Source organism: Eretmochelys imbricata, chromosome 2, assembly GCF_965152235.1.
Source record: "Eretmochelys imbricata isolate rEreImb1 chromosome 2, rEreImb1.hap1, whole genome shotgun sequence".
Lineage (NCBI taxonomy): Eukaryota > Metazoa > Chordata > Testudines > Cheloniidae > Eretmochelys > Eretmochelys imbricata.
The window spans coordinates 261,451,569-261,475,561 of record NC_135573.1 but is presented as its reverse complement, the minus strand read 5'-3'; the positions used below and the strand labels follow the sequence as shown (position 1 = coordinate 261,475,561).

General features: G+C 43.0%; 1 protein-coding gene across 1 annotated transcript in view; it reads left to right on the top strand.

The window, feature by feature from the left end:
* OBSCN (obscurin, cytoskeletal calmodulin and titin-interacting RhoGEF) overlaps positions 1 to 23,993 on the top strand; it is a 300,816-nt gene that overhangs the window by 134,334 nt on the left and 142,489 nt on the right. Inside the window, exons 55-59 of the mRNA XM_077808766.1 lie at positions 3,807 to 4,073; positions 5,494 to 5,760; positions 6,801 to 7,067; positions 8,345 to 8,617; positions 15,140 to 15,409. Of these exons, the coding sequence (XP_077664892.1) occupies positions 3,807 to 4,073; positions 5,494 to 5,760; positions 6,801 to 7,067; positions 8,345 to 8,617; positions 15,140 to 15,409 (1,344 nt within the window). The remainder of the gene's footprint in view (positions 1 to 3,806; positions 4,074 to 5,493; positions 5,761 to 6,800; positions 7,068 to 8,344; positions 8,618 to 15,139; positions 15,410 to 23,993) is intronic.

Here is a 23,993-nt window from a genome sequence, read left to right as displayed (position 1 = left end):
AGTCCTCATGCATTTTATACTGAGAAGATGTCTTAAGAGAAGGGATTAAAAGTCTCCTAAAATGAAAGAAGGATGTGACTCATCATCCTTTTTAATTCTGAAAGTGACATGTTTTTATCTCTGTACATTATCTGGGCATCCTATATAAGTGCCTCTTGCAATTTCCCTGTGTCCCCTTCTGCTCTTTTAGGAATACTGCTTCTTATTGTTGTTATGTGAGAGGTGTGGTTTTATGCAAATTTTTGGCTGAATCCTGCATCCTTTGCGAGCTACCTTGAGATTCATTAAGAAGACTAGTATGAGCAAAGCCTTTGACCAATATTCCTTTCTGGTGTGCTGTATTCTGTACTTCCAGCCTGGGATGTATGTTTGTGACTCAGGTTCTTCTCCATTTACTTTGAATTGACCCTTGGTGTACTATAGGTTTCAGAGTAACAGCCGTGTTAGTCTGTATTCGCAAAAAGAAAAGGAGTACTTGTGGCACCTTAGAGACTAACCAATTTATTTGAGCATGAGCTTTCGTGAGCTACAGCCCACTTAAAGCTCATGCTCAAATAAATTGGTTAGTCTCTAAGGTGCCACAAGTACTCCTTTTCTTTTTGGTGTACTATAGTAATTTTTATTATGGACAGTCTTTTGTGATGGATCATGTTTGCAATTTAGGAGATATTAAACAGATCTAGAGCAATTCATTGTACAAGTACATCACACAAACCAAAAAACGCAGCCCAGGTGAACTGAATTGTTCACTGAGCTTCACAAACTCTTTGGCAAAACTGGGCCAAGTTTCAGACAAGCTTGCATCAGTTTTGGGCCAGGAATACAATTAAATCCGCAAGGGGAGCACAAGAGCATAGCCTAAATGGCCTAACAGAGTGGCCATGCAGCAAAAGGGAATTGCAACACAGAATCCTGTGCAGGCCCCAAGATGGGCCATGTAACTCTAATTTTGTCCGTAAAACCCTCCTTTAGGAAAAAATATTGAAATGCTTACTCCTTATTGCAGATGTTAAGATCAACTCTTCAGCCCCAAGAACTTTTCCAAGACCATGGGGCGGACCCAGCACATTTGTTACTTTTGTATCAATAAAAGCCTCCTGCCCCCTGTAGGTCCTGGTTCATGTTAAGAATGAGCAAAATACATAGCAAGAGCTGCTTCCTGAAATAGATACCTTCTGGTTCTGAAAATATGCACATTACCTCTTTGGGATCTACTACTGTAGATTCCTGAGGTCTTGACACACCAAAATAGTTCATTGTAGAGGGTTACAGAGTCCAAACTCTTTCTACATTGTCTCTCCCCCAAGAAAGCCCAGTTGTGGTATGATGCATGTTATGTTTTTATTTCATAGCCCTACCAGCACTTTTTAAACATGAGCTTCGGGATGAGGAGGCAGAAGAAGGTGGCACAGTCACACTGCGGTGTGAGCTTACCAAACCTAGTGCTCCTATAGAGTGGAGGAAAGGAGCTACAATTCTCTACCCTGGACTGAAATATGAGATGAAGCGACAAGGGCCCATTGCTGAGCTGGTCATTCATGACTTAAAACTGGACGATACAGGAAAATATACCTGTGACTCTGGGGATCAACAGACAACAGCTGCAGTGACCATACATGGTAGGCAGAACATTGCAACACTGGCCACATAAATGTGCTATGAAATAAGGTCCTTCTAATTTTGCTTTAGTTGCCTTGCTGCTGGTCTTCTATTCCAGTGTATGTTCTGCTGTGCTCTTGGTGTATTCATAGATTCATAGATACCAAAGTCAGAAGGGACCATTGTGATCATCGAGTCCGACCTCCTGCACAACGCAGGCCACAGAATCTCACCCACCCACTCCTGCCTATTCCACTGAAATCTGAATGGATTGTTCCCACAGATCTGGCACATGTGCCAGTCTTGGGGGTGAGGGGGTTGCCTGGCATACCTGAAATGTTTAAGCAGCAGCAAAGCAGTTAAACAATCTGGTGATGTAAAGGTACTGGTGCACCCAAGCCGTCTGAGTGAGTGAAGTTGACAGCAAATGAGAATTTGGTGAGCTCTTCTATAATGGCATTATAGCTACTGCTGTTTGTGGGGGTGACCCCATATTTAAAATGTTTCTCACGCTGAATGCTCCCAAGTGGATTTTTGTAACCGAAGCTGAAGTCCGTGGAGTTTCACTCATAATTAATTTGGTCCAACTTCAGATGTCGTCTGAATCCGTAGGGCAGGGAATGACCACTACTAGTGAAATGGGTAAAAGTGCCATGTTTATGGGTTTGTGAAAAGTGAAAGGTTTTTTTTAATTTTATTTTTGCTTCAAATTACTTTATGCAAATGAAAGGCAGTTTATGTGGCAGAATTAGCTGACTTTTCATCATGAGCAGCTGTTTTTTTTATGGCGACAGGAAAATTTATTTGCAAAAATTGTTGGCCTTTTCAGCTCAAGAAGATTTTGCCCAGAAGGGAAAAGCTCTATCTGGTGAAAGAAACTTTGCTGTCAATCAAATATTGACTATAGCTACCGTATAACTTAAGTGTTGATGAGAGAAAACCCAAAGATGAGTTATTTGTTGCTGAATTCCCTTTTCTTTTTCGAGCTGTTCTTTTTATTTTTTCATTAATAATAAGTGGTAGGACAGGCAGGTAGAGTTGAAGGAAACAGATATTTATTAAATGTTCTGAGTAGTCAGTGCTGCACACTGACGGTAGAGTTTGAATGCAATTAGTTTCAGAGTAACAGCCGTGTTAGTCTGTATTCGCAAGAAGAAAAGGAGTACTTGTGGCACCTTAGAGACTAACCAGTTTATTTGAGCATGAGCTTTCGTGAGCTACAGCTCACTTCATCTGATGAAGTGAGCTGTAGCTCACGAAAGCTCATGCTCAAATAAACTGGTTAGTCTCTAAGGTGCCACAAGTACTCCTTTTCTTAATGCAATTAGTGTCGCTCGACTTGCCTGCCTGAGCCCCCGGTGTCATACTAAACTAGGTCCTTTCTGAAAGCTGAAACTTTCTCCAATTCCATTCGTATTACATTCATCTCCCATTGAACTAACCACTGTCAGATTCTGAAACTTAACATTGCCTGTTATGCACTGGCTGAGAATTTATCTACTACTAGTATTATTTATTTATATTACTGTAGCCCTGGTCACAGACCAGGACCCCACTGTGCTTTGTGCTGTACAAACACAGAACAAAAAGATAGTCTCTGTCCCAAGTTTCAGAGTAGCAGCCGTGTTCGTCTGTATCCGCAAAAAGAAAAGGAGGACTTGTGGCACCTTACAGACTAACAAATTTATTTGAGCATAAGCTTTCATGAGCTACAGCTCACTTCATCGGATGCATTCGTTTACAATCTAAAGGAGAAGATTCTCTAAGCTAAACACAACAGGCTGTTGTAAATCTTAAAACCTGATAGGAGGGAAAGGAACCACATAGGAGGACAAATTCACTACCACTTCAGCCCTTGCTTTCAGGTACTGTGTTCTTCAAATGCAGCCTCTTCTGTTCTTGTAGAGATGCTTCCATAGAAAAGTCTGATCAGATTAGATCAGTGGCTCTCAGACTTGTTCATTTTGTGGACTACTTTGTGAGACAGATCTACTCATGAAGAAACTCTGCTCCTAATGCCACAGTCCTTCCCCCACCCCACCACCGTTTCTAGGTTCAGAAATGGTTCATGAAATGGACTGACAAGAAGTGGTCCACAGACCAGTGTTAGAGAAACCCTGGTTTAGCTTGTTCTTTATGGTCCCTGGTAGATATCTTCATCTGGGGACTAACATGCACTTAAAATATTTACCTCTCAATTTTTACAGCCCTGCCCATTGTATTTAAGCAACCCCTTCAGAATCAGGAGGCTGAAGAAGGAGGTACAGCCACATTACATTGTGAGCTGTCAAAACCAAAAGTTCCAGTGGAATGGAGGAAAGGAGGCCTGGGGCTGCAGCCTAGCAATAAGTATGAAATGAAACAGAGGGAATGCATTGTGGAGCTCTTAGTACATAATCTCCAAGTCGAAGATACAGGAGAATACAGCTGTGATATTGGGGAACAGGAAACAAAGGCTTCTTTATATGTGAAAGGTAGGTGATGAGAGTCCCTCGCTGACTTCGCTCCTGAAACAATTGATTTGCTTCAGCACACAAAAGTAACATGATTGAATTATATAATTTTGGGGTATAATGATTTTTTCCCTTCAATCTTATTGATTTTCTTTAAAAATAAAGTCGCCCGGCACCATTATCCTGAAGGGAACAGTGGTATGGAAGAGGAGATGGTACTTTATTTTAAGAGATCGTATTTGTTTGTAGGAGCTGGGACAGGGTCGGGCCAGACAGCTACAGGAGTGTGCTCCTATTGGATTCTGGGAAGGTGTAGGATCCTCCCGCAGTACAGGAGAGTGCTGGAAGGCAGATATATTAGCCCCAGGATAAGCAGGTCCCTTTTCCCTTGGTAGCTGAACAGGGGTTACTCTAAGTTAATTAGGACATCTGGGGCCAATCAAGGGCCTGCCAGAACCTGTTAAAAGCCTTCCCTCCAGCCAGATAGGGCATGCAATAGGAGCTGAGTGGGGAGGGCAAGCTACTGGAGCGCTGGGCAGTGCAGAGGCTGACAAGCATTAGGAGAGAAGCCACGCAGGTACAGAGGTGAAGGGTGGGAGAATCCCTGCCTAACAGGGTGGATGGCCCTTCTGGGCTCCGGAGGTCTGAGGGAAGAGACCCTGCCAGAGCGGAGAGATTGAACCGAGTGTCTGGTCTGTTGCCACCACGACCAGAGGGGCTACCAGAGACTGAGGGGCTCTCCTTCCTTCTCTCCCGCCCCATCAGGGAGGGACCCTGCTCTGACAGGGTGTGGACAGTAAACCCAGGGGCATGGGGAAAATTCTGAGGGAAAAGAGGAATACCCCAGCCCGCCGCTAAATGGAAGCGTGGGACCCACAGAGGCAGAGAGGAAGTTCTGTCACAGAGCACTTGAGTGTTGCTTGTAACATGAGTAACTTTTCTATACATTTGGGAAGAGTTTGAGAGGGAAGCTCCGCAATGATTCAACTTAATGTCACTGGACATTTGTCTTGATGCACCACTGATGTCCTCTCCAATATTAAACAAAAACAAAGTTCTCCATCTAGTAACTGGAATGAGACCAATGTGGGACTTTCCCAGGGTCTGGCCCTAGGAAGATTCATTTCTGAATACAGACATATCTCTGGGATCGGTTCAAAGTTAATTTAGCTCAAAGAACTCAACCAAGGGAAGACGTAAGGTCAAAGAGTACTTGAGGGAAACTTCAGAATTGCAGACAGCCTCTTTTGAAGATAATGGAATCAGTTACCATTGTCATGTACGAGTTGGCAGTATACGTTCTATGATAGTGACTTTGGGGGATATTTTTAAAAATCAGGCGCTACCTTTCCCACAACGTCAGTGTCTAGTTATGTTAACAGGTACTTGATTTGGGGTTAAATAAAAGCCCCTGGTTTTTTTTTTTTTCATTTCCTTTTAGCCCTCCCAGTTCTTTTCAAAAAAGAGCTCAAGGACAAGGAAGTGGAAGAAGGAGCTACAGTAAAACTCCAGTGTGAGCTGACAAAGGCCGCGGCTTCTGTGCAATGGAGGAAAGGCACTATGGACCTCTTTCCATGTGCCAAATATGAAATGAAATTAGATGGTCTCATAGCTGAACTTGTGATCCATAACACAGAACCAGAGGACACATCGGATTACACCTGTGATACTGGAGATCAACGGAGCACAGCCAACCTCAGAGTGAATGGTTAGCATCACCCTAAATGGGGCACAATTTAAAAACATGATCAGTGACATGTTAGAGAAGTTACTCTGAATTTCTTCGTGAATACAACAAATTAGTAATAAGTTGAATGAGAGAAAAGCAGATGCAGAACCACGAATCAGAATGCACAAAAGTGGATTGTGGAGGGACATTTTTAGAATGCCTGTTAGGATGCATAATTCACTGCATATAAATGACCTCCATGTGTCCCTTAACAGTTGCAAGAAAATTCACACTAGATGAAGATTCCATGATTTTAACAAATGTTAATTTTTCGGATCTGGTAGTTTGGGTTATTTTCTAGTCCAGTGCAGTAATAGAATCATCATGCATAAGCAAGTTATAGAAGCACTTTGATTACCTACTGATTTTCGTCTTTAATAAACTGCAGTGAAAAGCATGAGCAGTTAAACAAAACAAAAATAAAGTGGGTGGCTAGTCACATAATTAACTACCCTCCCAACAGTTCAGTGGCTGTTGTCCAAGTAGTTGGATGGAATTTGTTCTCGTACAATAGTGCTACATCTTCTGCGAGGGATTATTGTTGCGAGTCTAAGGATTTTGGAAAGACAGTGATGCAACAGAATGTGTGTTTAAGGCCTGATTCTCCTCTTTCTCAAGTTGGTGTAAATCAGGAATAACTCCATTGAAGTCAATGGAGTTACACTGGTGTTAGTAAGAAGAGTATACTCTGTATTTAGAATGAATGCTAATAGTGCATCCTAACTCCTAATGCTATCTTCTACATCACAAGAAGGCTCATAATAGAGCTCCTTCTGATAAAGAAACGCTGAACTTTGTGTGCAATAAAACCTTGAGGGAAATTGCACTGAAATTGCCTTTCTTTATATACTGGGATCACAAGTGGTTTATTTACCTCTGACATTATTAAATGCATATTTGTTCTGCAGCATGAGGCCACAGGCAGCCAGCCTCCTTGTGTTGGATTGTAGCTGGGTTCATCTTTCTACATATAAGCACATAGCTAATGGATTGTCTATTGACTGTTCTTGACTCCACAGCCATTAAACCTCTGTTCAAGCAACAGCTAAAGAATGAGGAAGTGGAAGAGGGAGGAATGGTCAAGCTACGCTGTGAGGTCACAATAACTAATGCTGTAGTAGAGTGGAGGAAAGATGGCAGGGTGCTTCAGTCAAGTTCCAAGTATGGAATCAGACAGGATGGGACCATTCATGAGTTATGTATTCAACACCTGGAGCCTAAAGACACCGGCGAGTATTCCTGCATTGCTGGGGATGAGACAACCTCTGCAATGCTGACTGTGAAAGGTAAGAGCCTTTTACTGTGGGGTTGCTTTTCAGTACAAGATGGTGAGATTTCACAACATCATAATAGTTACTGCATATAATACAGTGTTTCATCTTCAAAAAATGACTAAAAGAGTTGTCACAAGGTAATAGAGTATGGCAAGTGTGAAGTTACTGAAGTGTTACTACGAGAGACAGAGTTTTCTTGTGGGTTCATCCAAGACCTTGGAACCAACTCCCACAGTATCTGAAAACTACCTCCCACCTCACTACTTTCCATGCCAGGTTCAAGTCAAGCTTCTTTGACATTGCTTTCAATAATATAAACACATAATCTGGAGAAGAGAAGACTGAGAGGGGACATAACCGTTTTCAAATACATAAAAGGTTGTTATGAGGAGGAGGGAGAAAAATTGTTCTTCTTAATCTCAGAGGATAGGACAAGAAGCAACGGGCTTAAATTGCAGCAAGGGTGGTTTAGGTTGGACATAAGGAAAAACTTCCTAACTGTCAGTGTGGTTAAGCACTGAAATAAATTGCCTAGGGACGTTGTGGAATCTCCATCATTGGGGATTTTTCAGAGCAGGTTTGACAAACACCAGTCAGGGATGGTCTAGATCAGTGGTTCTCAAAGCTGGTCCGCCGCTTGTTCAGGGAAAGCCCCTGGCGGGCCGGGCCGGTTTGTTTACCAGCAGCATCCGCAGGTTCAGCCGATCACAGCTCCCACTGGCCGCGGTTTGCTGCTCCAGGCCAATGGGGGCTGCGGGAAGTGGCATGGGCCAAGGGATGTTCTGGCCGCCCTTCCTGCAGCCCCCATTGGCCTGGAGCGGCGAACCATGGCCAGTGGGAGCCGCCATTGGCCGAACCTGCGGACGCGGCAGGGAAACAAACCGGTCCGGCCCGCCGGGGGCTTTCCCTGAACAAGCGGTGGACCGGCTTTGAGAACCACTGGTCTAGATAATACTTAGTCCTGCCTTGAGTGCAGGGGACTGGACTAGATGACCTCTCGAGGTCCCTTCCAGTCCTATGATTTTATGATAGCACATGGTGTGCTATTTTAAAAGAGGCACATACAATTTTATCCTTGGAGAGAGGAAGAGAGAGAGAACCACATGTGAAAGAAGTTAGCCATGTCACTTAATGCACCTGGAAAGTACTCAGATACCAATGTGATGGACATGTTATAAGAACCCACATAAAACAGAACAGTTTTCTAGAATTATGATGAGCTGCTCTTGCGATTTTGGTCCATGTGCAGCCATTTATTCTTTTACTAATGGACACTGCAACATTTGTAGAGCCTGATGTGACCATAGTCAGTGGCCTGAAGAGCGTGGTGGTGTTTGAAGAGGAAGATGCTATGTTTCAGTGCTGGGTTTCACATGACAACGCAAGGGATGTGGAGTGGAAGCTACAGGATGTTGCACTGCAGAGCAATGAAATGAATGAGATCTCTGTTGAAAAAGGCAAGATTCACACACTTAGGCTGAGGAAAACCACCCAGCAGGATACGGGCACCATCACTTTCAGAGTGGGACCCTACGTGTCCACAGCAGAGCTCACAGTAAAAGGTAACAAGATCCATGGCCTGGGTGAGAAGCTGATGTGGGTAGAGTGCAGCTTCTCAAGGTGTCATCCATATACAGTAATGGCAGTACTGTTATCAAATGAAATTACCAAGGATGACTAGGATCAGGATTTTGATAGAACCTTCTTCTCTCCATTTCATAGTGCCATTCTCTCCCTGAATGCCCCTTCATAGCTGCAAAGAAATTTGCACTTGCAAAATCAAACCGTATTCCCTTCCTGTACTTATTAATCATGACATTGAGCCAGCCAAAATACTGATTAATGCTTCATTACAATATGATATTTTAAGAGATGTTGTCAAGTAGCTTAGGTCCAAAATGCAGGCTTTTGCTTCAAAAATAGCCTTACAAAACCTTCATAGAAGTTAAAACACTTTTTAGTATTTAAACGTTCCATTGCATCACTTGCACACCAGTTATTATGTTGACATAGCATTGTAAGGGGCTCAGAGCTGAGTGGTTGACAATGTACTGCCAAAGGCAGAATCTTGAAAACTAGACTAGGGTAATTACAAGCTCCTGCAATTCCATCCTCCGTATATTTATAATTTCAGTACCGCTTCCAGTCTTTAAAGAGATTCTCAAGAACACAGAATTGGAGGAGGATGCTACAGCTGCTCTGGAGTGCGAGGTCTCTCAGCCCAATGTATCAGTGGAGTGGCGGAAGGGCTCCCAGGTGATTTCTCCAAGCTCCAAATATGAAATCAGGAAAGAGGGGACAATCCATACATTAAAGATTTATAATTTAAAGCCAGAAGATTCGGGCAGATACACTTGTGATAACAGAAATCAGCAAACTGCAGCCACTTTAACTGTCAAAGGTAGGTTTCTGAACGATTTTTAAAGGACGTATTTGTTCTAGTTAACAAGCACAGTCCTACTTCTATCAGATGCACTGGGACAGAGTCGGTCCTTTGAATTCGGGGGAGCTATTCTGATTTATACTGCTGAGGTTCTAGACCTCTGTTTTTAGTAGTTACGTTATTTCCATTGGATGTTGCATATGAAAGTGGTAATGGCCCCATAATGAATTCTCTCTGTGAACATCTACTAAAAATTATGGAAATTTGTTACTGTGTATGTACATCCGCTTTCATATCTTATTTGGTTACTATCATAACTTTTAAAGTGAGGGACTAGTAGGTTCTGGCTACAGAGCTAGTTTTACTCTGAGTAAATGTTTGCAAACTACTCCAGTACATCTCTGTCAATGAACGTCATTCCTGACTTGAGAGGCCCCCTTCTAGTCCAGCTCTGGGCCTCAACCCTGGTCACAGATTCATAGATTTTAAGGCCAGAAGGGACCATTTAGTCTGACTTCCTGCATAACACTGGCCATAGAATTTCACCGTCACACTCTATTGAGCCCAGTGATGATTCTGTCACCTCAGTCCTGACATTCAGAGTTCTCTATTGCATTGGCCTTAGTCAATATACACCAAAAAAAGGATTATGCAAGGTAAGATAATGGTGCTGCTGCTGCTCTCTCTTACACCAGCGTAAATCAAGAACTCCACTGAAGTCAATAGAATTACACTGATGTAAAAAGCGATATGATCACTGTTAATAGCTTTAGCTAGACACTGGAAGTCAATGGGAGATGCTAGAGATCAGCACTAGTGAAAGTCAGACCCAAGGTGTCTAAAGTGGACACCCAAACATTGAGACACCCTAGATTAGTGAATTCTTTTGAAGTAACTGGCCTAAATGGCTTGTCTATGCTCACATAGTAAAACACTGTTAGACGAGTATTAGAAACCAGATAATCTGATTCTCATCCACCTGTCTCCACCACTAAACTACAGCGCCACAGAGGCCAATCACCTAAACCCTTAATGTTTCCTCTTCTTAAAAATAGAAATAATATTTCAGTGGGAAAATTTCCATATCCAGATTGCAATATTATTATTAATATTTTGGGCCAAGAGTGAGTAACACATACCATTTTGACTCAAATGTGTGATATGGAATGATAGAAATGTAGGTTGGAAGGGAACTCAAGCGGTCATCCAGCCCAGCCCCCTGCACTAAGGCAGGACCAAATATACATAGACCATCCCTGACAAGAGTTGGTCTAACCTGTTCTTAAATATATCCAATGATGGAGATTTGACAACCGCCTTTGGAAGCATATTCCGTTACTTAACTGACTGTACAGTTAGGGTAGGTCTACACAGCAATTAAACGCCTTCAGCTGGCCCTTGTCAGCTGACTCGGGCTTGTGAGACTCAGACTGCAGGCCTATAAAATTGCTATACAGACATTCAAGCTAGGACTGGAGCCCAAGCTCTAGGACCCCAGCAATGGGGGAAGGTCCCAGAGTCCAGGCTCCAATGTATAGCTAAAGCTATTAACAGTGATCATATCATTTTTACATCTGTGTAACTCTATTGACTTCAGTGGAGTTCTTTGATTTACATTGGCGTAAGAGAGAGCAGTATCACCTCCATTATCTTAGTGTCACCCACACATTTTATAACAATACTTGCCACTCCATTATCCATGTCATTAATGAAAATATTGAATAGTACCAGGACTGATCCCTTTGGGAGTCCACTAGATATGTCCTGTCAGTTTGACAGCAAACCGTTGATAGCTACTCTTCGAGTATGGACTTTCAACCACTTGTGCATCCACTTTATAGTACTTTCATCTGGACCACATTTCCCTAGTTTGCTTATGAGAATGCCTTGTGAGACTATATCAAAAGTCTTACTAAAATCAAGATATATCCTGTCTACTGCTTCCCCCATTCACATGGCCAATAACCCTCTCCAAGAAGGAAATTAGGTTGGTTTGGCTTGATTTGTTCATGACAAATCCGTGTTGGCTGTGACTTATTACTCTGTTGTTTTCTTCTAGGTGCTCACAAATTGATTAATAATTTGTTCCAGTATCTTTCCAGGTATCAAAGTTAGGCTGGCTTGTCTCTAGTTGACTGTATTCGTTGTTCCCTTTTTTTTAAAATAGGTACTATGTTTGCCCTTTCCAGTTCTCTGGGACCTCATGTATCCTCCATGAGTTCGGCCAGAGATTCCCAAACTGTGCGGCGTGCTCCACTAGGGAGCATGGAGGAATGTTTGGGGGAGGCGTGGTTGCGGCTTGGGCCAGCCCCCATGGGTGACGGGGAGGGAGCACTACCCAGCTCCTCTTCTGGCCCTGGCTGCTGGCCCCGTCCCCAGGACTCCAGCTGCTGGCCAGCCTCTGGCCCCAACTCTTTAACCTGTTCTTTCCCTATTCTGACTTGTGTTCCTTCCCCATTATTGTTAATATTATTTGTGTTAAGTATCTGGTCACAATTAACTGTTTCATTGGAGACTGAAGCAAAAAAGGCATTAAACACCTCATCCTTTTTGGTGTCATCCATTATTAGTTCTCTTTCCCCACTAAGTAATGGACCTACAACTTTTCATCTTCTCTGTCTTGCCTCTAAGGTATTTATAGGATCTCTTCTTACTACCTTTTATGTCCCTTGCTAAGTGTAATTCATTTCGTGCCTTAGTCTTCCTGATTTTGTCCTTACATACTTGTGCTATACTTTTGTATTCATCCTTTGCAATGTGTCCACGCTTCCACTTTTTGTAGGATTCTGTTATGATTTTCAAGTCACTATAGAACTTCTCATACAGCCGCATTGGCTTCTTGTTATTCTTCCTATTTTTCCTTCTTATCGGGATAGTTTGCTATTGCACCTGTATTATTTTACCTTTAGTATTAGATATGCTACAACAAAGAGCCAGTCACAAAGTTCAAGAGAAATGAAATGTTTCCAATTTCACATGGAAATTTTCCCCGTGAAAAGTGTTCACTAGTTTTGCCCGACTATAATGTTGACTCCAGATTCCAACTGTTGCTTGTGATACCAAGCAAATCCAAATGCAGTTGTACTGTGAGGGGATGTACTGAATGGCATGATACTTGACCCTATTTTTTTCCTCTATGGAACCCAGCCATTCCAGCACTTTTTGAACAAAAACTCCAGAGCCAAGAAGCTGAGGAGGGCTCCCCTGTCACCCTACACGCTGAGCTCTCCAAACCCAATGCCCCAGTGAAATGGAGAAAGGGTTCAGTCCTGCTCCAAGCTAGTGCCAAGTACGAGATGAGACAGAAGGGATCTGCCGTGGAACTCCTAATTCATGACTTGCAGCTGAAAGACTCTGGAGACTACACTTGTGATTCTGGCGATGAGCAGACTACAGCGTCCTTGTTGGTAAAAGGTGACAGAAACATTATTTCTCCTAATTGTGGCTATTTCTAGTTTAGTTTAAATGTAGCAGTCATATTACTGGGATGGAAGACCAATCAATTATGAAGCATGTTAACCAAGGAATGCTGCTACCTGTCCAGTGATCATGTGGTCACCAAAAGCTTTGGTAGTGTGATAAGATTGATAGTGATTGAGCTAGACCAACCAGCCAGTCTTATGGATCTAGCTAGACATCAATCCAGGTGGCACTCGATCTGCAAGGAGGCTACATCCCTTTGGGATTTTCCTGAATGATGGAAAAGGATAAATGTGTCAGTGCCACATGATGCTAGGCTCAGGGACACTGGACCAGTGAGCCCAGTCCCCCTGAGCCGAACGCTGTTAAGTGTCATGCGTTTCTCATGACACTCACTGGCAGCTCCCACTCCACACCACATGCTAGCCTGCCTTCCTGCAGTCCAGCTGGGTTCCCATGCGTCCAGTTGTGCTGCAGGCAGAGAGACGGCATTCTGGGGCTGTTGTGTCACTTGATCTGCAAGCAGCTTGTCTGTTACACAGCCCCACCAACTGTTCCCTGGTCCTCTGCTGGCTCCATGGAGCAGTGGCCAGGAGGAGGGAGCAGTGCAAAAGGTGAGAGCAGTCTACTCTCCTGTCCCCACCGGCAACCCCCGAACACAGCTGCCCCAAAACCTCACCCTAGCCATTACCCAGCTGCCTCTCAGAGGCAACCATCCCTCCTCAGATACACCCCAGGCACCTCCAGAAGCCACCCTCCCCTCTTACAGGCAGTCACCTTCCATCCCTATTAGCTCTCCATACACACTCAGAACCATATTTCCTGCCCATGCAAATCTCCCCTTTCACTGTGGAGCCACTAGCGCATAATAACAGGCTGAACCAAAACTCGGGAGCTGAGCCCCCAAACTTTGTGATGTTCCAAACCAAAACCCAAAAGCTCATCTCTAAATCATACAGATGTACCCATCTATGCTCTAAATCAATACAAATAATTCTAGTTCTCCTTTCTTTCTGGAGTTTGATTTTGAAAGCTGGGCAGATTAAAGGAAGATGCCCATTTCCTCATTTGTGCATTCAAATAAAAAAAAAAAACCCTAAATCCCTAGCTGAGGCATCTAAGTTCCACCTTGAGCACCCAAATGGAGAATTAGGTGTCAAACTTCAGTGCTCACGTTTTAAAATGGGCTCCTGCTACTGGGCACTGTGAGATGCTGCTAAGGTCATCCTTGATTTCAGCTGGAGTTGTTGCGATTCAGCACCTCTGAAAATCAAGCGCTCTACATTTGTTCCCCATGTGGGGTTTTAAAAATGTATTTTGCAACATGAGCTAAAGAAATATCTTACAGGGTGCCATGATTTCATGTAAACTCCACTTAGACTTAGCAGTCTATGAAGGCTTCCAAGAGACTGCTGCTAATGGTGATGTAAAAGGAATTAGTACGTTGTGTCTGTTGGTGTGTAATTTTGGTGGGGAAACGAGTCAAAATGTTCACAACTGTATATGAAAAATAGAAGACCAGCTGTAAAGCAGGGGCAAGTTCATATCAGAAAGTCAGGAAAAGACAGTCACTAATGAAGTGCAAATGTGTTTCCCTGTTTATCTTTGTTTAGCTTTGCCAGTACTTTTTATACGACCACTCCAGAGCCAGCAAGCAGAAGAGGGTGGCATCATCACCCTGAGCTGTGAGGTCTCTAAATCCAATGCCCCCGTGCAATGGAAGAAAGCAGGGAAAGTTCTGCAACCAAGTGACAAGTACGAGATGAAACAAACTGGCCCTGTCACTGAGCTGACAATCCATAACCTGAATGAGGCTGATGCTGGGGAATACACCTGTGATACAGGAGACCAACAAACCACAGCAGCTGTATATGTGAAAGGTAGGATTTGAACTCTCTTTTGGTCAATACCGTTGGAAGTATCTGAACTGTGTTTAAAATCATGATCCTGGCACCATGACAAAACAGAGTTCTATAGCAGTGTCGAGGGAAATCCCACTATACCTGGTCCCGTGCCTGGTAGAATAAAGAGGAATTTGGTCAGCGATTTCAGTGGGTTCAGGGCCTTCAGGGATTATAGGGCTTCACATTAATATTACTTAGCTACAGTGTGTAATCTTTCTGTTAGAAATATTTGTATATTGTATTATAATATTGTTTTAAGTACCCAGAATCCTTTGGGCATGAGTTGCCTTACCAATAATAATATAATAATAATGTCTAAAAATGGGGTAAGATGCTTGAAAATGGATATAAAACAGTTGTGACTTTTTCTGCCAAAGAACCAGCAGCGAGCATAGTGGAGGTGCTAAAGGACGTCACCTTATATGAAGGAGAAGACGCAGTGTTCAAGTGCAAGGTTTCTCGGGAGAAAGCTCGGGACGTGCAGTGGTGCCTGGGTGGCGTACCGCTCCAGCCCAATGAAATGAACGAGATAACAGTTCAAGGGAAGCTTCACACTTTGACCCTGAGGAGGGTGACCCTAGAAGACTCTGGGTCTGTCAGTATCAGAGTAGGGCAAAATACCACAGAGGCACAGCTAACAGTCCAAGGTAAGTAAACAAACCCTTTGAGATAACAATTGCTTCAGTTCTATAGGAGGTTTGTTTGTTTTAAATTCTCTGTGCAGTCACCATCATAACCAAGCACTTTTCTAGACACCTCCCACTTACGATGGCATTGGATACTACTTGCTTGTTCTTTTACAAGCTGTTAAAAGCCTTTCATGTGATGGTACAAAATAAAAAATAATCTTAAGGGTTGGTCAGCACCATGTGCCACCGGGTTTCTTTTTCTTTTATCTCATTTTACAGTGCCAATATAGGAGTCAGTTCTGATTTCAGTTATGCCAGTTTTACACTGATGTAAGTGCAGAATCAGATCCATTATTTTTTTGTGGTTTTTTTCCCTCCAAAACTTCTATTTCATAGAGTTTGATTCTGAAGTCACAACACATTAGTGTAAAATTATGCTAGGTCATCAGAATCAGGGCCATTGTGTAGTCTCCTCCCGTTCACTCTTCTCTCTCCTCTACACCCAAATCCATGCTTCATGAGACAAAACACTAGCAAATGTAGGGAACAATCTTTCATTGGAAGGGCGAGGGGCTTTTATCATACTCCATGGGTTCACAATCTTTTTTTATAGCACGGACCACATCCAAACCGATAGATTGTCTTGTGGAAACCTTCCCTCCAGTTCACCATAGTATAACATTACTGCGGCAACAAGAGCAAGTGCCTACATGGAAAATCAATACTAGGAAAGTTATTTAATTTAAGTGGTTAGCTTCTTTTCTTGCATCCAGCAGGTGGGAACAAGTAGGAGAGTTAGAATCATAGATGTGTAGATTTTAAGGCCAGAAGGGATCATTAGATCATCTGGTCTGACCTCCTTTATAACACAGGCCAGAGAATTCCACCCAGTTGCTCCTTTATTGATTCTCATAACTTGTGTGGGACTAAAGCATATCTTCCAAAAAGGTAAGTCTTGATTTGAAGACTTCAAGAGATGGAGAATCCACCACTTCTCTTGGCAATTTGTTTCAATGGTTAATCACGCTCACTGTTAAATTTGTGCCTTATTCCCAATTTGAATTTGTCTGGTTTTAGCTTCCAGCTATTCATTTGTGTTAAGTCTTTCTTGCCTAGATTAAAGAGCATTTTAGCACCAGGTATTTTCTTATAGTGAAGGTATTTATACACTCTAATCAAGTCAACTCTCAGTCTTCTTTTTGATAAGCTAAACAGATTGAGCTCTTACAATTATAGGATATAAGGGTTGGAAGGGACCTCAGGAGGTCATCTAGTCCAATCCCCTGCTCAAAGCAGGACCAACACCAACTTATCTTGAAGTCGTTAATTGAAAGGTGGTTTTTTCCAGCCCTTGAATCATTTTTGGGGTTCTTCTCTGTACCCTCTCCAATTTTTCAATATCATTTTTAAAACGTGGACACTGGAACTGGACACAGTGTTCCAGTATTGAATGACCAATCCCTAAATCCTTTTTAGAGTCACCGCTTTCCAGGATACATTTCCCTGTTCTGTAGGTATGACCTTACAATTAGCTTTTCTAAAATGTGATCCTGTGTGTGAAAACGTGAAATCTGAGACTTAAATCTTGAGCTGCTGTGCATTTCTTATGATAACCTGTATTAAAGAGTTTCCTATCTACATGCCTGATTATACATGTGCAAAATGCTTTTATTCCCCTTTCTACAGTTGCTCCAGCCATATTTGTAAAGTTGCTCGAGAACCAGGAACTGCAAGAGAGTGACACTGCAAAACTACAGTGTGAGCTATCTAAGCCTAACATCCCAGTGGAATGGAAGAAAGCTTTGTCTGTGATCAAGTCCAGTACGAAGTTTGAAATCAAGAAGGAAGGGAACGTACATACTCTGATCATCCATGATTTAAAACCTGAGGACTCAGGGGAGTATAGCTGTAATACAGTTGACAAGAAGACCACTGCCAGACTAGATATTAAAGGTGAGAAGGTGTCTCGAGAGTGCCATGCTCTGAAGCCATTCATAAAATGCTATATTTTTTATATCTGGAGGTGTTTGTGCTCTGGGATCGCTCCTCTTGCCTTCAAGGATTTCATTTTTTGGGGGTGAAAAACAATCTTGTCTTTAATAATTGTTGTTAGAGCTGGTTAAGAATTTTCTGTCAAAATGATTTTTTGAGAGAGATGCGGTTTCTGCAAAATGGGAATTTTTCCATAGGAAAATTTGATGAAATTTTTGGGTCTTCTGTTGGGAAAATCTAAACTAAATATTTTGTTTCAGGTTGGGTCACCATTAAACTGCATCTGCCTAGCGTGCTGTGGTGGCTCATGAGAGTTGTAGTTTGGCTGCACTGTGTTCCCATTCTCCCCTATGGGCTGGGCTCCCTAACTGGACTACATCTGCCATGATCTCCCGTCTAATTTAGCCGAGTAGTGCAGGATGAGTCACAAGACTCCAGTGAAACATGGGACCTGTAGTCAAGCCAGAGACCCGGCCAATAAGGAAGAATGAGGGCACAAAATTGACTGGCACCTAACACAGATGCAGTTCGATGCTGACATGACTTGAAACAAAACATATTGATTTGGGAATGTCAAAACATTTAATTTTGGTTGAAAATGTCAAAATGAACATTTTTATATTTCCAAATCAATTTTTTTCAGAATTTTTTGTTGTACACGAGTCCCTGTTTTGATTTTGCACTCCAATTCTGGATGAAAACAAATGTTGAAATATCAGAATTTGCCACAGGGCAGAAATTCTGATCTTTGCTCATCTCTAGAAATTATTCATCTGCAGTGGTAGAGATTATTGAATGTATAGGCAATCATCAATCTTACCTTGAAAATGGACTACATGTAGATTGCAGCATTACTCATTTAAAAATAAGCCTCTTATAAGTACTATAAATGAAATGATGGTTTGTTGGACAATTTTAGTCTCCGTTTTTTAAAAAAGTGGTTAAAACTATCTTGTGTTTCAGATAAATAGAGCTCCAGTCCAAAATGCCCCTGGGTCTTATTTTGGTTATCACCCCAAATGTGACTGATAAAACTTTGCAAACCACATTTAGCTAGTAGAGATTTGACCAATAGAGATGGGTCAAAACTGGAGCGACTAATTCAGACCTCACTACCCAAACTTTGGAGGTTCAGATAAATTGAACCTGGATTTGAATCAGATATTCTTCTGATTTTTTACAGAACTGAAGCCTGACCAATAATATGTAAAACCAAACCCCCCTTTCCCATTGGAATCCCTTCATCATTTTGAATTGTAAAGACACAGGTATTAAATGATCCCCAGTACAAACTACTTTGCAAAACTTTGTTACTAACTAACAACAAATAGTTGCTCTACCAGAGAACTATCAACAATTCTGACATGACTATAGGCCAGGTTCTATCCTTGTTTGCATTCCTACACCCTGACTGGGAGTAAATGCAGGCAGAATTTGGCCTGTTGTCTTCAGGCATTCCATTATTGTTCAAGCTGTTATCAGTTCATTTTTTAACAAACCAAACCTCCTCTCTTGTTTTGCTTAATTCATGCTGTCAGCCCTACCTGTGCTTTTCAAACGTTGGCTCCAAAATGAGGAAGTCGAGGAAGGGTGTACGGCCGCGCTGCGCTGCGAGCTGACAAAACCGAGTGCTCCAATTGAATGGAGGAAAGGAGATGTGGTGCTGCAGTCAAGTGACAAGTATGAGATCAGGCAAGAGGGGACTTTTGTTGAGCTGTTTATTTATGACGTGGAACTTCAGGATGCTGGGGAGTACACATGTGATTCAGGAGATCAACAAACCACTGCAGCACTGCTAGTAAAAGGTAGGAAAAGGTTTGATTTGTGGTAAATAGTCATAAAGGCCCTGGCTGTCCTCCAAAATTGGTAAAATAGAATTATCTGTAACGTTTATCCGCCAGCAAATCTCCTTTTACTATAACAATGATACAGGGTATCACTACACAGTTATTTGTACCTGGTGGACCAAACTTTTTTAAAAAACACTTCTATTCTTGTACTTGCATTTTCAATCTCACAACTGGATGCTGGAACAAAATTGCAGATGCTATTGACAGTAGGCATAAACTATAGCTTCTATGAAATTGAGATTTGCTGACTGTTACTACATGACATTATCTGAGATAAGAGTATTTCCCTGTACTTAGAATGGGGGAATACTGCTGCATATGACATACTGCTGTATGTTAAAAGTTAGCAAATATTGACTTAGAAATGGCCACCAGTATCCCCTGATTGTATAACAACCCAGGCTTATGCAGTGTCACGCTCTGTTTCCCTCTAATGGCTAAGCCGTTAGAGGTTTGAGTTTGCTACTGGCTTTAAGCTGCCAGCTCCAGAAGTGCTGGGTTCAGTGTCTGTTACTGATGACCCACCCAGGGGTGTTGCATTACACATGCAATTCAGATAGTTAGATGTCCAAGAACTATCATTTGCACCTGCATCTTTGTGCTTATAGGTGATGGTAGCCACAAACTGTGGGTGTGAAAACAAAGGCCAAATACAGGCCCCTTAAAAAGCCATAATTCATAGCAGCCCTGCACGGAACAACCATGATCTACTGTTACTGTTTTGTCAGTGGCCAGTCCCTATGGGGCTTTGGCCATAGTGCAACTTGAAGCACTGTAGTGGGATGGCATTTACAGGTTTCCATCTCTCTCGGCCACAGCTAGCCACTACCCAGAGAGAGGTGGCCCGGGGGAGGGGCTGTGATTAATGGACTGGTTCGGTAGGCCTCAGTAATTCACGCTTGAGCATTCTCACTGCAGTGCTATCAGTGTTCTTTAAAGAGGAGCTGCAGAACATCGAGGCCGAAGAAGGGGGAACAGCTGTCCTCCGGTGCGAGACCTCCAGACCTGGTGCCCTGGTGGAGTGGAGGAAAGGAGCGCTGGTACTTCAGCCCAGCGACAAGTATGAGATGCGTCAGAACGGCACCGAAGTGGAGTTAATTATTCATGACTTGGAGGTTGAGGACTGCGGACCCTACACCTGTAGCACTGGGTATGAGCTGACCATAGGCTCTGTGTACGTGCAAGGTAAGAATAAATCATTTCAAATGACCTCACATTTCTGGTTGAGTTCAAACAGGCGGTTCTTCAGTCAACAGGCCAGATTTAGCCCTGGTGTAAGTAGGTGCGACTCCACCAATTTCTGGCTTGATTTCAGTGATGTTGCACACTTTTATACCAAGCGTGAATATGGACCAATATTTATCATATAATGGAGTTCAAAAACAATGACCATACTGTCTGTAAAATGGTATAACAGCACCTGCTTAAATAGCTATTTGCTTAGGGTGACTGCTATGAAGATATTGAATACCATGTTGTTAATTATTATTATGTTATTTTATAGCATTGTAAGTATACACAGTACTTAAATCACCGGGAAGATCCCTGGCTTAAATTGTTTACAATATCAGTGCAGATGACACCATACAGGACACCAAATCATGAATGGATCACGAAATTCGTAGACTGTCCTCATATTGAAATAGTATGTCCGAACAAACCCACTATGTTTGTCGGCAAGTGCATTGTTTATCTGAATGAGTGTGACAAGTTTATTTATGCAGGACAGTTTGAATGTAGTTCACAGAATCTAAGAACTGTACTTTAGATCAGTTCTGCGGAAGGAACGTGTATATGTTTGTCCTTTGTTTTCCCTTGGTGTACCCGTTTTCTTGCTCTGTTATACAGAAGAGGAAGCAGAGATAGTTTGTGGTTTAAAGAACATGGATGTCTTTGCGGGTGAGTCGGCCACCTTCACCTGCAAGCTCTCGCACCCGGGGGTGCAGAACATACAGTGGTGGCTTGATGGATCTCCCCTTCAGAACAGCTCTGTGAATGAAATTGCTGTGAGAGATGGAAAAATCCACACTTTGACCCTAAAGAACCTGGGGTCTGATGATTCGGGGATTGTGACTTTCAGAGCTGGGTCCCTCATATCTTCAGCTAAATTATTAATCAAAGGTATTTTTTTTTTAGAAAGATGCAGATGTCCATCCCCCAAATTACTCTCCATACTAGCACTCCTGCCTTCTGGTTACCTGTATGAAATTCCTCCAAAATACTGTTGTTAGTATTCTGCCAGTGGCATAATATTTTCATAACTATAGGGCCCAGGCTTGTAATATTTACTCATGCAAGTTGTCCATATTCATGCATGTAGACCTGTTGGTTTCAACAGACCTACTTCTGTGAATAAGGGTGACTCAACTGAGTAAGGGTTGTAGGATCAGGCCTGTGGCTTTTACCGGGCAGCACAGTCAGGATTTGTTCAAACTCTGGAAACAGATGGTGAGGATTTAATCTTACCATTGTGGTACCTGGGTGTTTGTCCTCCCCAGGACCATACAAGAACAATATTACCATAAATGCCACCCACTCACATTAATGAGTGGGAGAACTTGATGGGGCCAGCGATGAAAGGGGGACAGCCCCAGCAGCAAGGGAGGGAGACAGTCGCCAATAGACAATAGGTAGCTCCCCACCCCCCGTGAGGCTTTGGCACCCATTGGCCAGCCAGGAGAGAGGAGTGCTGATTGGCCAGCATTCCCCAGTGTCCATTATTTAACCTGGTGTGGGGGCCATGTGGAGCATCTTTCGGCTCCGTTCCAGCAGCCCACCCTACCCACTCAAACTAGGCATGGGAACCTGGCCTGACAGATGCTGTGGGTCTAACCGATAGCCTATTTATGGGGTCAGGAAGGAATTTTTCTCCCATAGGCCAACTAGTGCAGGACCAGGGAGTTTTTTGCCTTCCTTGCAGCACGTTCAAGGCACAGTGGATTAAGTAGGAACCTTTAGTACCCAGCTGAGGTACTGGAGTGGTGGTGTTTATTCGTCGCAACTTGCGATTGGTTTCCAGTGTGGTAAAAAGGATAAAATGAACAGTTCCCAGAGGTAAAAGACCTGGATTTTGGTGATGAGCCTTGGGCTCGTGCTAGGGAGAGACCTCACTGCCCTTGCACGCTGAGGTCCCCACCCTGCTTTACCCTGTCGAGGAGGGCAGGGTACTAGAACTCCAATGAGCTGAGTCCTGGGGGGCAGGCTGAGGAGAACATACCACACATTATGGGTCATATGGTAGGAAGCCCTGGAACCCCGACGCTGGAACCAATTAAACACATGATATAGGAGAGTGTGGGGGATGGGTGGATAGCGCCCCTCCCCATCTTAAAGTTTAATTAAAGTTGCAGCCTGCGGCTTAATTCCATGCATGTGTCTGTCCTCGTTTTGCCACTGTGTCCACTTCAATACCATATAACCATCACCCTGCTACTGCTCCACAAGACACGCGAGCGCAGATATTGGGCCTGATTCATCAGTGTGTGGCTGGAGTGTGGACATGGCATAACTCCATCAACATCGATGCCAGCGAGCTCTTGTGCATGGGAACGCAGAACAAGTCGGGGTGCCTGGATGGATCGCAGTGGAATAACACAGGCCTAAAATTGCAGTAACACAATGGTGACTTGGGCCCACTAATTTGTTACCGATGTACTGCTGGTTAGTACTGTAGTGAGAACGTTCTGTGGCTGTTGACTTGATGCTGTTTTAGATCTGGTAAAGGTAGCCATGAACTGCAAATAAAGCTGAACTCCAGACTTTACAATAAAGAAATCCCCTGCACATATACTGTCCTTTAGAGTTCTCGGGAAAAGCTGAGACTTTACTTTGCTTTTGCACAGAGAAAAAAATTATTTTTGTCTTTCTTGTATTATTGGAAGGGAGTCACATCCCAAGAGGCGTAGCAGGTTAGCTACTCTTTCCATTAAAATCCTCTGCCTTGTTGGGTAGCTGTGTCCTTTAACTAAAACAGGACTAGTCAGAGATGTGTAATCGCAATCTGAAATGGCCATCAATTTTCTGGTTTCAGAGTAACAGCCGTGTTAGTCTGTATTCGCAAAAAGAAAAGGAGTACTTGTGGCACCTTAGAGACTAACCAATTTATTTGAGCATAAGCTTTCGTGAGCTACAGCTCACTTCATCAATTTTCTGTTACACCATCAACTCCTCAGCCCTAAGCAGCAAGAATGGCCTCAGGAGCTGCCATCACATTTCTCACGAGGGGAGCCGTGCCATTAAAAGCCATAATAAAGCCCCTAGGGAACAGAACTGAGCTGAGCAGGAGGATTTCAGTAGACATCTTTGGGCTGCCTTTGCATGCCAAAACATGCATATAATTTCCATTAACGTCGGTGAAATGCACACGTTGTTGAGAGGAGCATTTTCTCACAGGTCCAGTTTACCTGATTTTAGCGAGGCTGCAATGAGTTCTGCTTCTTAAGATAAAGGCTCCTTTTGGTTGAGACTTTCAATGACTACTAGTTCTTTAACCTAATTGATTATATAGCTTCGCACCTACCAAGTCCTTTGTAGCATAGCTGTGCTCCCAGGGAGAAGGGCTTTGCTGAGAGGCTGCTATTTCAATTGCCATTCAGATTTTTGGTCAAATATATACAATAAATATTATCGCCTGCAAATACTCTCATGGAGGGGGAATACAAAGTAGCATCTAGGAGGATGCCCTATGCCTGCTTTTGAAGCCTGCAAAATCTTCAGTTTTGTGTTCTTTACTTTTTTGTATTATGCCTATAACCATAGCA